Source organism: Microtus ochrogaster, linkage group LG4, assembly GCF_000317375.1.
Source record: "Microtus ochrogaster isolate Prairie Vole_2 linkage group LG4, MicOch1.0, whole genome shotgun sequence".
Lineage (NCBI taxonomy): Eukaryota > Metazoa > Chordata > Mammalia > Rodentia > Cricetidae > Microtus > Microtus ochrogaster.
In genome coordinates, this window is record NC_022030.1 from 44922985 (window position 1) to 44938199 (window position 15215).

At 41.3% G+C, this 15215-nt stretch overlaps 1 protein-coding gene across 2 annotated transcripts in view; it reads right to left on the reverse strand.

Moving 5' to 3' along the window:
- Fam237a (family with sequence similarity 237 member A) overlaps positions 1-4768 on the reverse strand; it is a 6594-nt gene extending 1826 nt beyond the window's left edge. The window contains exons 1-3 of one of the 2 annotated variants that reach the window (XM_026786428.1): positions 4656-4768; positions 4074-4154; positions 2778-3202 (exon numbers count right to left, since the gene is read on the reverse strand). In XM_026786428.1, coding sequence (XP_026642229.1) covers positions 2778-3202; positions 4074-4081 — 433 coding nt within the window. In that variant the 5' untranslated portion in view covers positions 4082-4154; positions 4656-4768. The remainder of the gene's footprint in view (positions 1-2777; positions 3203-4073; positions 4155-4655) is intronic. The other variant, XM_013351626.2, reaches the window with a different exon arrangement.
- Between the last annotated feature and the right edge of the window lie 10447 nt (positions 4769-15215).

Genomic DNA, 15215 nt, shown 5'->3' on the forward strand with positions numbered 1-15215 from the left:
CTCTCTTCTCTTCTCTTCTCTTCTCTTCTCTTCTCTTCTCTTCTCTTCTCTTCTCTTCTCTTCTCTTCTCCTCTCCTCTCCTCTCCTCTCCTCTCCTCTCTTCTCTTCTCTTCTCTTCCTCTTCTCTCTTCTTCCTTTTCTCCCCTCTCCTCTCCCCTCTCCCCATCACTTTCCTTCTCTTCTTTCCCTCTCTCCCCCCTTTCCAGAACCATAACCCCATCAGAATTTAGAGGCTATATATAACCTGGGTATATATATTCTATTCAGAGGTTCCATAAAATGTATTAGTCAGTATCCAGCTATCATTAGCTAATGTCTTTCTAGACTAAAAGTAATCTTTGGAATCTTTACCCATGAAGTCATCTGTAGCCCTCAGAATTTTTAGAGCTCTCATGTCTGGCTTCCCCTGTCCCTGCTTATTATTGTTATAAACAGCCATAGTGGCCCAGTCGTTGTCCAACTTGGTCACTTATTCTTGGGGGTAAAACTTTTCCAGTGTCTTCAGAGTTAGTAAGGGCTTTTCGTAGAATCTCAGAACACTCAAACAAACAGAAAACACAGAGAGACTTGGTGATCCATCTAAGTTTTCCATATCCTCCTCTTTCTGATGAAAAGAGTAAGAATACACTAATTTTCTCAAGATTCCATACTTATTTGATGTCACTTGTTTTCATATTTGATGGTGCAATATTAACAAATATGACATACTACGAAGTATCTCATGGATCACATATTTTAGCAAAAAAACATAATTTATAGGAAGAGTTCATAAATGGCTTCAAAGTAAATGATTGTAAAGACATTAGAACAGAACACTTTTGTGTATTACGTATGCAGTAATTTTAGCTATGTCCTTTTGACCTAATGCTATGATTTCCCTGAGAACTGGGAGACAAACATCTCTTCACCCCCACCTTCATTCCAACTTTGTAGCACTCCATCCTCAGGAACAAAAGCAAAATTCACTAGAGGATCCATCATGTATATTACATATGCAGTAATTTTATCTATGTCCTTTTGACCTAATGCTATGATTACCCTGAGAACTAGGGAGACAAACACCTCTTCACCCCCACCTTCATTCCAACTTTTTAGCACTCCATCCTCAGGAACAAAAGCAAAATTCACTAGAGGATCCGTCATGGTACATCCAGAGCCTGCTTGAACCACTAGAGATTGAATGAGGCTTCTTGAAAGGAAATCACAGTGTTCCTGTAACTATTTAACTTTCGAACATGTATCTCCTTGACCCAAAACCTCATCCATTGATTAGACCAACCAAATGGAAAAATCTCATTTCCTGATCTTCAAACAATTGCTTGTGCAAGACATTAAAATAACATTAATAAAGGAAAATGTTAGCTTCTGCTACTGAGCTATTTCCAGATCAACTTCTCCTAAAGTTTGCAGACCAGCTGAGTCCATCTCAACTCTCCAGTGAAGAGCAGAAAGTGACTCCCAAAGCTGAAGATTTAGAGGCATAATTTTTTTCATGTTCAGCTGAACATAATAGTATTCTCTTCATTTATTCTGTAGACATTTGTTATAATTATGGAAAGTGAAGGCATGATTTCTACACTGCAATCAGAGGGCTTCAGAAGAAGACGTATGGCCCTTACTAACAGATGCTGATGCCTGGGCACCTTCAGCTCATTGTGTCTTTGAAATACCAGAAACCAACATTTAAAGATGGTCATCATGTATTTGTACTTCAGTAGCAAATCTGCTGAGAGAATATTTCATCTGAAAAGTAAAACTAGGAAGTTATTGTGACACCTATTTATAAAAATAGGTGTAGAGAATTGTCTGGTTTCTCAGCTCAGTGAATCCTGAGGGATTTTTAGTGAGGAAGGAACAAGCTATGCATTTGATAAGCACCCTGTAAAATCTTAGGAGAGGGTAGCTGTGCAACTGTTATTGGTAGATCTTTCTTTGACTGAACCATTTTAGAGACACATAACAATGCTCACAATTAACTATTGGCTAACAAAATTTAGTTAGGCCTAGTACACAAATGATTCTAGCTATACCTGGACAGCCCCTGCTACTAGGAACCTTATTGAAGGAAGGAAAACTGTATGACTAGGGCCCAGGTATCTCTCATAACTTACAGGGGTTCACTCCCTCACATTCTAATTTTGTAAATGTAGCATTTCTCCTAGACTTCTAACGAAGACTGTATTTGAATTAGTATATGGTATTTACTGCAGTTAAAAAAAATCCCCCAACTCTCAAGAAGCTACAACCTTTTAAAAATTAAGTACTTAGTAGAAGTTAATGACTTATTAGTGATTCATTGAAACAGCAACAAGGAATAAATATAGGTAGGTTGATACTTTTGCTCTAAATATCATCATTTAAGTATCTCTCAAGATACATTATTTACATGAAAGTGATGCTTTGTTTTCAGTTTCAAGGGGACAAGAATCCCCATGCTATAAATATCTCCCTGCCTCAACACCTACCCACCTCTTACTATTCCCACGTCAAGGAAGCATCAAGTTACATTCAAGTTAGCATTAAATAAAAAATAAGTCTTCATTTGGGGGCAAGTCTTACGTCTTTACATTGCAATTATACTTGGGTCCCCACTTCCTCTTCCTAATGACTTTTCACAGGAAGTACTAGAGTGAAGACACTTATGTTGACATGAACAACTATTCTGTTATATGAACCCTCTTGACGTCCACCCCTTTAAAGCACCGTATGTGAAAATAGCTTCCCTGGGGCACTTCCCTCTTCCTCACACGTCACACAGGATGGCCTGGCCCATGCACCTTGTTTAATCCCTGAATGCAGCACTGTGGAGCTCTTCCCTTCTTTCTTTTCCTCTCCAGCCAATTCCCTCCTTCCTAAGCCATGGTTCCTGGAAAGGACACAGTCTACATAAATGTCCCAGAAGAGTTGGGCCAGGTCCCAAAACAGTGCCCCATGCTTCAAGTTCTCAGATGACTTCAGGTAGATCATAAAATCCCAAAAGCCAGAAACAGTATTGGAAACACGAGGTTTTTGCATTTCCAAGAGGAGCATTGAGGAGGACTCCCAGCACTGAGGATCGGCTTGGTTAAGAGCAAACAGGTCTGTCTGGCTGTGACAGAACAAAGGAGACACACAGCACGTTCCTACAATGAGCAGGGAGCAGGTGAGGCTCAGGGGGCACTGGATCGCTCTTCTGGTCCCAGGATCAGCCATGGTCCTGAAACTGTACACACGGAAACACATTAGTCCAGGCTTGTGTTCCACTCCTTAAGAGAGAGGAGTGTGCCCTGGAGAATCTCAGTCCCAGGAGAAGAAGCACACCACTGTTCCTAATGAGGAAGAGACTCACTCTTCTTCCATGTCACAAGCCTCATTCTCCCTAGATGACCCATTTCCAGTCCAGGTGTGCACAACCAAGACAGCTAAGCTGAAAAGAATTCCCAAGATGTGCTCCCTGTGAGATGGTTAAGTGGAGCCATTTCCCCGAGAATGTAGTTTAAAAATATACTACATGAAAACTAAAATTCTGCCAAATGACTTTACTTTTTAATATCTTAAACCTAACCTTTTAATACAAAACTACACTACAATTAAGAATTTTATAGCTTTTGTCTTTGTATGTTTCTATGCTCATAGTAGCTTTTAGTTTTTAAAAGATGCTAGACTTATAAAACTTTATAATAGGAAAAAATCCACAACTAATACCTAACTTGTAATAAATGTGTTTTGAAACTGAAGGACAAAGTAAAACTGATAAGACACTTTGCAAGTCTAAATGCTAAGCAATCCTGATATGACTTTAATAAAGATAATGCTTTCTAATTTCTCTCTGCCTGCAGCAAACCTCAAGAAGTTAAAGGGAAATGCTCTTTGTCTCCACTTTTCTGGCTCTCAGTGTCTATTGTAATAAAGACATCTGAACAACCACATGTCACCTCTGACTTGTTCTCCTGTTTTCACTTAGACTAGTGCAGGAAAGATTACACCCTTGAAATTATACGAATTACAATTTTTCCCAAATTAAAAGCTTATCTGATTTTTCCCCAACAAAAATTCAACATAAAGAAATACAGAAGGACACACCCCCTGCTTACTTCCACATCACAGTAGTGATTATAACACCAGTAGGCAGGCTCTTTCTTCTCTGCTCAGCAGTGGGACGGATGGAGGCGCTGCTAAAGAAATATTTCAGAGCTTGTCTTTGAACACCGTCTTCCCTGGTCATGTTTGAAACAGCGGACCACTGAAAAGTCTTAGTTTTATAACATTTTCAGATTAGTTTTACTTGAAAAGACTGTGTTTATTAGACTGAAATATCAAAGTCACACGCAAAGGTTTTCTTTGTTCAAGAATTGCAGCTTGAGGAAGGTTGTTTCCTAATTTTTTTTTTTTTTTTTTTTTTTTTTTTTTTTTTTTTTTTTTTTTTTAGAAAGGAGTGCTGTCCGGGGTGCTGAAGTTAGCATACTCTGGGACTCTGCTTGTGCTAATAACCTAGCTGATAAAGACTCTTCAGAAAGGGTCTACGTTTCGGAGCTTCAGAGAGGTGAGCTCCCTAACGCAGGAGTCCCCTTATGAGCCCCGTTGATAGCCCGGTGCTGGCGAGTTTAAGCAGGAATCTACTCTAGTATGCTTCACCCTCCCACGCAGAGCCTCAGAGGGTCTCTGCCCCCACTCACCTCGTTCCGCGCCTCTGCTGTGGGTCTGTAGGGCGCCGCTCTGCGCTCACCTGCGCTTCCCGCAATCCCTCGAGTGCGCAGGGAGGACACTCTCAGGCTGCTCCCTAAGCAGGTGTCTGTGCCCAGCTTCCGTGTCCTGGATGCCAAGGAGCTTCTTCTTAAGCAGTGGGAGTGTTTCACTACGTCAAAGGACCTGCGAACTGCGCTGCCTCTCGCCCCCAAGTCCTGGTCTCAGTCTGAAGAACCCTTTTTGCTCCTCCCCCACAGAGGTTTGAAGTTCTAAACCAGGGGGTTGACTGCAAGTCCCCTCCTTAACCCGGGCCCACGCCCACCTTTTTTTGTGTCCAGGCTCTCAGGAGCTACCTAACTGGTGAGTCAGTGTTGCAAAGTTGGGGCTCATCTTGATGCCCATCTTGGAGATAGTGGAACCCGGCTTCTCAGTATGCCTCGTCTGAGTTTCAAGGGGTGTGAGGGTCAGGAGAAGACCCCAAGTGCAAATTCATGCTAGACTATGCATTTCTTCTGCCTCACTGAGGTCCTGAAGTGGATAAATGGGAGGCTATTAATTTCTCATCTTTGATCCAAGCTAGAGAGTCCTTGTTGTTTTCAGTCTGGACTGCTGGGGGCGTCCTTATTTTTTCCCCTCTGATTTCTTTCCAGAATTCCTGCTCTCCAAAAAGATGAAGCAGCTTGAATGGATTTCCTTCTGCTTTGCCTTCAGCCAATCAGGACCTTAGTCCCAAGATTAAGCCCATCACTCTCAAGGGCTTTGCTGGGCATTGGCACCCACCTTAACTGAAACATTTCCAGCTAAGGGCTCTCAAGCAGAAGGGTCTTCTTCCTTCCCTGTCTTTCTTAGAAGTTCCCTGTCATTCTAAAAACAAAACAAAGCAAAAAAAACTCTTGTACTGTCTATTAACTGAAGGCTTTTGTGCCAACTTGACAGTATCCGTGATTACCTAGGGGCCTTCTGGTGAGGCTTATTGAAGCCTCAGAAAACCAACCTCCTACAGTGGTAACACTAGGAAGGACTCTGAAGAAGTCCAACGGAGCTCTGAGTTTTTCCTTCTTCTCTCAGTTGGACTGAGTTTGCTTCAGTTTCTGTCTTTAAACTGGGCAGATAAGACCTGTTTCTGTTTGCCCCCAAGTGGGTGTGGAGATGAAACTGTGGTCTTATTTTCTGAATTTCAAGAAGCCCACTGCCTTTTACACATCCTTATCAAAAAAGTGATCCTTTTAGCATATCCGGTGAACATAGACACAGAGAGTTCCTATGGAACCTAGCAAAGGGATCAAACCCCTGCTCTTTTTATTGTACTAGGCACAAGATGTTTTGATGGACTGGATAGAGAAAGCAAGTAAAAACAGAGGTTAAAGTTAACACCAAACCGAGGACTAAATAAGTGGAGGTTTGGAATTACCTTTGGCTTAGAGAAAGCAATTTGAAGAGCAGATTTGGGAATGTGTGGAGTGGGGTTTTGCACATATGAAGGGTGAGATGAATGGCATCCAATGGAGATCCTGTGTAGACAGAGACTTGGCAACTGCAGGAAAACATTTGAGATGACGAAGGATGGATTTCGGATTCCATCAAATAGAGGCATTTGTTTAAACCATCAAAATTATGGAAAGTTGGTGAAAAACCTTGGGTAATGTCAATGGTTAAGTAAGTGAGGAACAAAGAGCTCAGAAGAAATGGCAGTGTGTGGAACACTTGGGAGATGATGAAAGATTTTCACTAAGTAGGAAAAAGCCAATTGAATCACATGGAACCAGTAAAGGATTCCAACAGAATGGAGGAAAAGAAGCTTGAATCTAAGAAAATAGAAGGTCAGTGATAAGAATATTAAGAGTGATTTAATCTCAGTGTTAGTGGAATTGTGGTGGGCAAAGACAGGAATGAAAAGTTAGAAAATGATGACAGTACCTGAGCCTTTTCCTATAGAATTTTGATACACAGAGAGAATGAGGGAATGGATCTTGGTCATATTGACAGCTGAGGCAGAGAACCCAATAGAGGAGAAGGGTTGAGCATCAGGAAAGGGTAGTTCCAAATGTCAGCAGTGAGAAACAGAAGAAAGAAGAGGAGACAACACCTCTGAGAAAGGTAGACAGCATGCCTTCTGAGGCAGGAAAGGAAGGGTGCCTATGGACAGGGGTGTCATGGGTAATATGAGGGACAGGGAAGAAGCAGCTGAGGGGAATAATAACTGACAGTCTCAATTTTCCTGATGAAGGTCAAAAGTAAAGAAGCTAAGTTTTGGAGCAACCGTTGTAGGCAGGAACAGAAGGGAGTGGGAAAAAAGACAGATTAAAAATCAAAAGTAAAGACTCAGATAACGTATGAGGCCATGAATTTAAAGCATGCTACATTGTATGCCTGAATAGTTTTTATGAGGAGAAATAACATAATTATGGCAATTATTCTCTGGATTCCAATTGCTTGGGTTTGATCTGTGTGTCTTTCGCTTGTCATAGCTCACTGATTCTCAGAAAAAACTTTTTGTACCCTTACCATGCCTGCGATCAGAATGTGTCTGTCAACTGACAGCCTCTGGCAGTGAGATTTGCAGCATTTTCTTTCACTTTTAAAAATAACAAGGTGTCTATAATTGATGGTATCTTTGAATGCCTTAAGAAATGGGATTCCCTATGAGACCATCTCTTACTTACAAAACGGACAAAAGTCTCCTTCACAGTTTCCAGAAGATAGAATGAAATCATACACAGAAAACAGTTGAGAAAATGTTATATGCATTAAAATGTGACAAATAGTAGAGTTTCTCTTGTGCTCCTGAGGTGTCCAACTGACTGGAACAAAAAAGAATGGTCTATGCCATGAGAGTCTGAAAATTGCAGGTAAGACCCTGGTGAATATCAAGACACAAGGTCTCAGGGGCAGAGGAAGGTTAGAAAAAAGAAGCAGCTTAAAGAGAAACATGTGCGGAAATGAAGGAATCTGGGGGTTTTACTGAAGTGAGGCAAGAGGGTATCAAAAAAGTAGAGATGTTGATAATGAGGGACTTTGTGGTCAGGAACAGAGAGATTAGAGACTCCAGTTGAAAGATGGAATGACCGTTTTGACTTTACTGAAATGAAGGCCGAGGAAGGAGTGAAGGAAAGACTGTTACTGTTGCATTCCACTTGTGTGTAAGTATGAAGACACTCAGAAGCCAACCCTGCTTCAACACACTGGAATATGAGACATTGTGCTCCCAACAGCTGGCCCAAGCAGCTCTTGCTAATGGAAGTAAAGATTTTCGAAAGTAAAAATTTGAAGACCTAATGGTGATTGCTCAGATACTTTTTTTCCCAATATTATTACTTCACACTAAAACTTTTGAGTCTCAGTAAAACTTTTATACATTTGCCCTAAAATAGAATCCCTAATTAAACATTTCTCATAAACATGACTAAACAATTTGTACTTAAGAAAAATCAAGCAATTATTGTTTGTTTGAATGTTTTTATTTAGACAAAGATCCTACCTATCACATACTCTATTATGATAAATACTTTTTGACTGTGTGGTTCTTTGTTTTTGTTTGTTTGTTTTGTTTTTAGAGATATGGCTTCTTCGTGTAGCCCTGGTTGTACTGGAACTCACTCTGCAGACCAGGCTGGCCTCGAACTCAGAGCTCTGACTACCCCTGACTTCTAAGTACTGGGATTAAAGGCATAAGCCACCACCACCCAGTCTATAATTAATATTTTTTATTTCCCAATTTATCAGAAAAATTTGGAGAAATTTTTTTGGATGGGAAAGTATATGACTCTTTAATCCCAAATGTGTCTTTCATCATCATAATTGCAAGATAAAAATGGTATCTCAATTCATGTAGTTAGGTGGGGGAAGCTGTCACCAAACCATGTGAGTAAACACGTCATCCTCCATTGAACACATGAGTTGTCATTTCATGATATCTCATCACGGTAAGCGTGGCTTCATGTTTACATACTAGAATCTCTGTGCTCACACATAGTTGGCACTTACAGTCACAAGATATCATTTTCTATATGTGGCCCCACATCATCCTAAGAAAAACATCATTTTGATCTTCCTTATTTCCTCTCTTATTATGTTACAGTTTCTCTGGGGTTATTTACCTGGTAAACGTTAGGGGTAAGGCTCTGCTTACCTTTATTCCCTGTGGTTTGCTGTCCTGACTAAGTGATGTGCACATACAGACACATGTCCTACCACTCTCTCCTCTTCTTGCGGTCTTTATCCTTATTTCCTTGTTAGTTCCCCAGTGCCAACCAGGAGGGGACACAAAGCGGATCAATATACAGAGAAGCATACGTCTGAGTTCATCACCACAACACCACTGTGGATTGTTTAGAAATACTGAAGAGGGGCTAGAGAGATGGGTCTTCATTTAAAAACACTGGGTGCTCTTCCAGAAGACTTAGATTCAATTCCTAGAACCCTCATAGAGGCTCATGGTCTGTAACTCCAGTTCTGGGAGTCATGATGCCCTCTTCTGGCTTCCACGAGTATCACACATGCAAGTGATACATAATATATACATGCAGGCAAAATACTCATACATACACATTTATTTTAAGAAGGAAATATTGAAGAAATAAAGGGTCATTTGAAATCCTTTGCGCTTAGGTGAATGACTGGTTTGTCTAGCTCTCGATACCCGGGGCTGTTTAAGTTTTATGAAGCTGCAGCATAGAGCTGAAGAACGACTAGTTGGGAAGCAAATTGCAATTAGCTGAATGTGCCCCATGGGTAGATTTTCTGATTTTTGCCACTTGAAGCAATTTTCAAAGACATTAAAAGGGACTTCCGATTAATTTTAATGAAATTCAAGAGCAGTTATGTGGACAGTTTGCATCTTCAGCAGTGCATTAAATTTGCAAATGATGGGGCAGCCTCTAAGAATGGGATGCTTCTTTAACACTTGGGATCAGATAGTAAAAAAAAAATTATTTCTCGCTCATTATCTTGTGCTTCTCCATCATTTGAAAATAGCAACAAACAGGAACAATTTCCTGGAAGGCCCGTTGAGTTAAATGGATGAGTCAGGACCTTAAGTGCTATCCAATTCACAAGGACAAGGCGCGGTGCAGTTGATGGCGGACATCGATTCCAAAAGGTGTGAAAAAAAGAAGTTAGCCAGGGTAAAAGTTTATTCATGACTTTCTGACTGACCAGGGGAGAACGCCTCAGTGGTCCATGAAACTCTGAAGCCACAAGAGTGGCAATGGGTGCTTTAGTGATTTCTTTTCTGTGTACTTAAACTTTTCTGTGTACTGAAAACTTAAATTTTGTTCTTTCTTTCCAGAAGCTCACAAAGCCCATTGGACACTCTGGTAGCTTTGTCCAGCCTTGATTTTATCTGTTACAATAAGTTCAGCAATTCAAGAGTAGTTATGACAGGTATTGACTTTTGAATTGGTCCTGTCGTTTGGCCTTCTCATTTTTAAAAGAGACAATAATGTAAGTGCTTTCATTGTTTAGACAAGGTCTCACTATGTAGCTCTGGATGGCCTGGAACTCTATGTGTAGAAGCTGTTGACCTTGACCTCACAAAGATCTACCTGTCTGCCTCCCGGATGCTGTGATTGAAGGAGTACACCTCCACATCTATCCCTTAAGTGGCTTTTCTCTTTTGGAATTTTGGGTTACATAACAGGACAACATGACAATATAATTCTTCTTCCCAACAGTAATTTAATATAAGACATAATATAAAATCTCTACCTCCACACCATGTAGGATTCACAGCCTCAAAAAAGTCAGGGACCAAGAATAATGAAAAGCACCTGTGGATGGACAAAAGAGGGCACATCTCTGGGATGCTGTAGGAGACATCTTAGGCTCAGCAGAGCCCCTAGGCTGAGGATCTCTTCCTTAATGAACTCCTGTGTCTACAGAACTTAGTTCTGCTCAGCTCAAGATTCTATGCAGTTTTATTCCTACCTGTTCTAGCTATGCAAGTATGTCTGCCACCCCAACCCCACCTTCCCATTCCTTCCAGAATGTGAAGGCCTTTGAATGGGGATCCTGCCTATTTGCTGTTAGTCTTGGTGCCAAACACTCAGATAATAATGGTATACATGTGTCCATGAGTATACACGTTTATATACACGCATGTGCATGTTGGGGGGAGTATGCTGAATGTGAGTGCACATGTGTTTCTACATGTACACACACATGTGGAATCCATGTCCAGTATTTCCATTAATCACTCTCCACCTTATTTTTTTTTTAGCAATATCTCTCATTGATTCTGGAGCTCACTGATTCAGCTAAACTGGCTTTCCAGCAAGCTTGGGTGATCCACCTGTGTCTACCTCTCCTGCACTGAGATTATGGGTAGGTACATCTGAACCAGCTTTTTATGTGGATGTTGGGTTTGAACCGAAGTCCTCAAGCTTACATGGTAAGCACTTTACCAACTGAGCCTTCCTCTCTCTGCACAGATAATTTTTAAAATAATGTTGGTTGACTTCAGTTATGCAAATTGCCACGTTTTGAAACTGAGCCTGGAATAGGGAGAGTAGTGGGTTAGCTTTGATGAATTTTCTTTCATGTGTCTTGACAAAGGAATCAAAGCGCCAGTCACTTTTGCTTTGGTTTGTTTTTCTCTTCATTCAATACTCTATTTTAATTGTCCTTTTTTCTGAATGGGGATATTCCTTTGGTGTGGTTACAGGCATATGTTCTGAAATGGAGCAGAACTGAAATATCGCAGTGCTAAAAGTAGATGACAGATATGAACACACAAAATTATTTTCCCCAGGCTAAAACCATTTTAAATCCAATAGCAAGATTTTAACATTGCGACTGAAACCCAAGAAACAGTTTGCATCTAGTTTAAGATAATTTTTGTGACAGACCATTGAGCCAAGAATGTCTGTCTGTCTGTCTGTCTGTCTCTCTCTCTTCTTTCCTTTCTTTCTTTATTTTTAAAAGAACTCTATCTTTTCCCATTTTACATACCAATCCCAGTTCCCATTCTCTCCCCTATTCCTGTTTCTTCCCCTACTCCTCAGAGAGGGTAGGGCTTCAGCTTTCCATGGAGAGTCAACAAAGCCTAGCAGATTGCTTTGAGACAGAACCAAGGCCAGGAATGTCTTAAATCGTGGAAAATCTGAACATGGTGACAAAAGAGAAAAACTTTGCTTCTCTTACTAAGCCCAGAAGCACGTGACTGCAGCTGTCCATCCAGAGGCCCAAGGATGCCAGGCTCTGCATTTCTGTGACTCTCCTGACTTTCCTATCCCACTGAAAGCGGTTGAGTAAAAGCATTTTTGTAACTTCATCATTGGACTTAGGCTTCCAATCCATGTGCTACAACTATATCCCATGGCCATTTATAAACATAAGTATGTCAGGGGGAAACAAGCTCCAAGTGGGGGGAGGAAGGGGTAAAGCACAGTGTTGAGGGACTTGGGAATGACTGTTCTCAATCCACAAGGTTAACCTCATAAGACAGTGTGAGCTAACTAGGAACTATGCGACCAACAAGCTCAAGCTTAAATCGGTTAGGACAATTCTTCTGTTACTTACCCACTTCTCAGACCACAGTTTCCCTGATCCTAAAGATGAAACTTTTCTTATTCTTAAATCCTCCTGCCTTGACCCCATGAGTTTCAGGATTATAGGCACAGACCATCATTTAAATTTCAAGTAAAAATAAGTAAATGAGGAGGAGGAGAAAGGTAATACCATTACAGGAGGTCCTTAGATCAAGATCTTTATTCCCCACATAAATAAGATCATGAAAAACTCACTCATTTGGAAATAGAATGTGTTATTTAGGACAGTCTCTATTAGAATATATAGCCATCTGACTAGTGTTAATAAAACAGGGTTGGGGACAGAAACGCATCAGATAGTGCCCTGAGCCCCGGCCCCCCCAAGATAACAGAGGCCATGGCTGCCTCCTGGAGTGGTTAGGACAGTGAGTAATGTGGTCTACGCGCCTTTGTAAGTAAGAGGCTATTGACATGACTCAGTACCCACTCACTCACTGCTTCTAAACTTGTTCTCTGCTGAGCGTCAACAAACGGCATCCAGATAAGTCTTAAATTACTGCTAAATCCACAAGCTAGTGGAGAACTCAGTTAAAAAAAAAACAAAAAAAAACAAAGAACAAGGCCACAAAATGGAGTGATACATACCCATACCAAAGTAATTTATTTGTTCAATATTTTCTCTGCATGCGCACAGACATAAGAGGATGCATCAATAGTGGAGAGAGGCAGAGTCTTTGTTCTTGTGGAGGAAGCTAGCTTTACTTAAGTAAACAATCAATAAGAACATGTAAAAGGGGAAGAAAGAGAAATGAAGGCAGTAAAATCATAGCCAGCATTATGATGGAGATCAAGGAGGAAAATGTAGCTGTGAAAGCAAAACCAACTTTAGTCTTTCCAACTTTTTTAGATCTTCAAGCTTTGAAACTGCATCAAGATTCATTTGAACACAATCATAGGCCCTTGTTCTTAGCAAATTGACGGTGTCAGCCAGGTTTCAAGTGTTGTTAGACATACCTATCTGAAACGACATAAATGTACCAATGTATGTAATGAACATGGGTCTCTTTAGCATCTGCCTCTTTGCAGCCAAGCCCCTGCCACTCCCCCCCCCCCAAACATTCATGAAAAACTGTTGGAGCTCACATTATACAGTAAATGTACAGCTGACAGACCAATACACTAATTCACATGGAATAACCCATTTTGCAGAGCTATGGGATCACTTGTCTTTTGAAAAAGTCGCTGTGGTATCTGAAAAATCCTAGTGAGGCCGAGATTCTCCCTTCAAAATGGGATTCATTCCCAAAACACCTCAGCAGTGCAATTTCTTCTGCACTAGCAATGGAATGGCCTTTTCATTCTCCCACACCAGGAGGCCTTAAAGTGATAACATTCACTCTTTGTTCTAACAGTCAAATTTACATAGAGTCAATCTCACAAAATTACCTGCTACAGACCACATAGAAATTTCTAAAGAAGACAGGCACTGAGCAGGAAGGTAGTGTGCCCCACCCTTACCAGACAGACAGGTCAGGGTGTGGGTGAAGTCCAGGTTCAGGGCTGTTCAGTAACTTTGCCTAATTTGGAATGTGAGGTATTTCCCCTTCACTTGCTCTTCCCTGGGTGGTGTCACAGGCTCCTGAGCACCCCTTCAGGTTTTCCTGCCCCTTTTGTGATTTTGTCTTTTTTTTTTTTTTCGAGACAGGGTTTCTCTGTGGTTTTGGAGCCTGTCCTGGAACTAGCTCTTGTAGACCAGGCTGGTCTTGAACTCACAGAGAACCGCCTGTCTCTGCCTCCCAAGTGCTGGGATTAAAGGCGTGTGCCACCACCGCCCAGCTAGATATGCACACTATCATTTTCTTTGCCTATGGAATTTTCCAACTACATCTGTAAAACTAGAAACCTGAAGATCATGTCTTAGGCCTCTGCTTCTTCTCCTCCTCACTGCTTCTTCGCGCAAAGGAATAGAAAACAACAGTGGTAACGTACCCGGGTTGATTTATTCCATCCACCCTCAGATCCACTAGTCAGTTTTCACCTGCCATAGGAAATCTTTCTGGTGAGAGGTTTAATGGGCTTAACCCCAAAATAAACCTCAATAAAAAAAACTCAACTACACATCACGTGACCCACCTCACCTGAAAGCCGGACACTCCAAAGAAAGAGTCCATTTCTCCTAGGCTCTTGCTTCTCCTATATCTGCACTTCACGTATCTCTTAGTTTCTCTACATTGACAGAAGCAAGAAGGAAAGGGATTATTTTGATTTACAGTTGAAGGTTACAGTCTCTCGCAGTGGGGATCTCACAGCAGAAGGACCTTGATGGAGCTGGTCACAATTTATCTGTGATTAGGAGACGAAGGCAATGGCAAAAGCTTGCCTTACCCATATTACCCAGCATTCCCTGCTCAGAGTGAGTAGGACAATTAGCGTACAACTAATGAAAGACCCCCAGTGAGAGAAGACTCTCACTCAAGTCTCAGGATAACATGACCCCCCACCCCCCAGTAACTCACGAGAGACAGTCCTTGCTGCAATCACACGAGGTTTAGTCAACAAGACAGGAACCAGTACACTGGGGCCTGAGACTCTTAACCCATGTAGGGGAGGAGTTCGACCCCCAGTAACTGGGAGAAGGGATTTTTAAGGGAAGAAACCACAGCCCAGTAATCCAAAGGGGGTAGGGAGGGCGGCATAGAAAATTCCGAATATACCAGTGATGATCACAAGGGGGCAACTACCTGTTTCTCAAGATTATTCTCAAGATTACAATCTAACTTTATAATCAGCTAGTTCCTAAAACAGAGTATTCCAAAAATACCAATGATAATCACAAGGGGGCAACTCCCTGTTTCTCAGGATTATTCTCAAGATTACAATCTAACTTTATCTTCAGCTAGTTCCTGAAACAGAGTCACTGAACAGGCTAATCCTAGATTTCTTTTTTAAAAAAATATTTATTTATTTATAATGCATACAATGTTCTGTCTGTGTGTATGCCTGAAGGCCAGAAGAGGGCACCAGACCTCACTACAGATGGTTGTGAGCCACCATGTGGTTGCT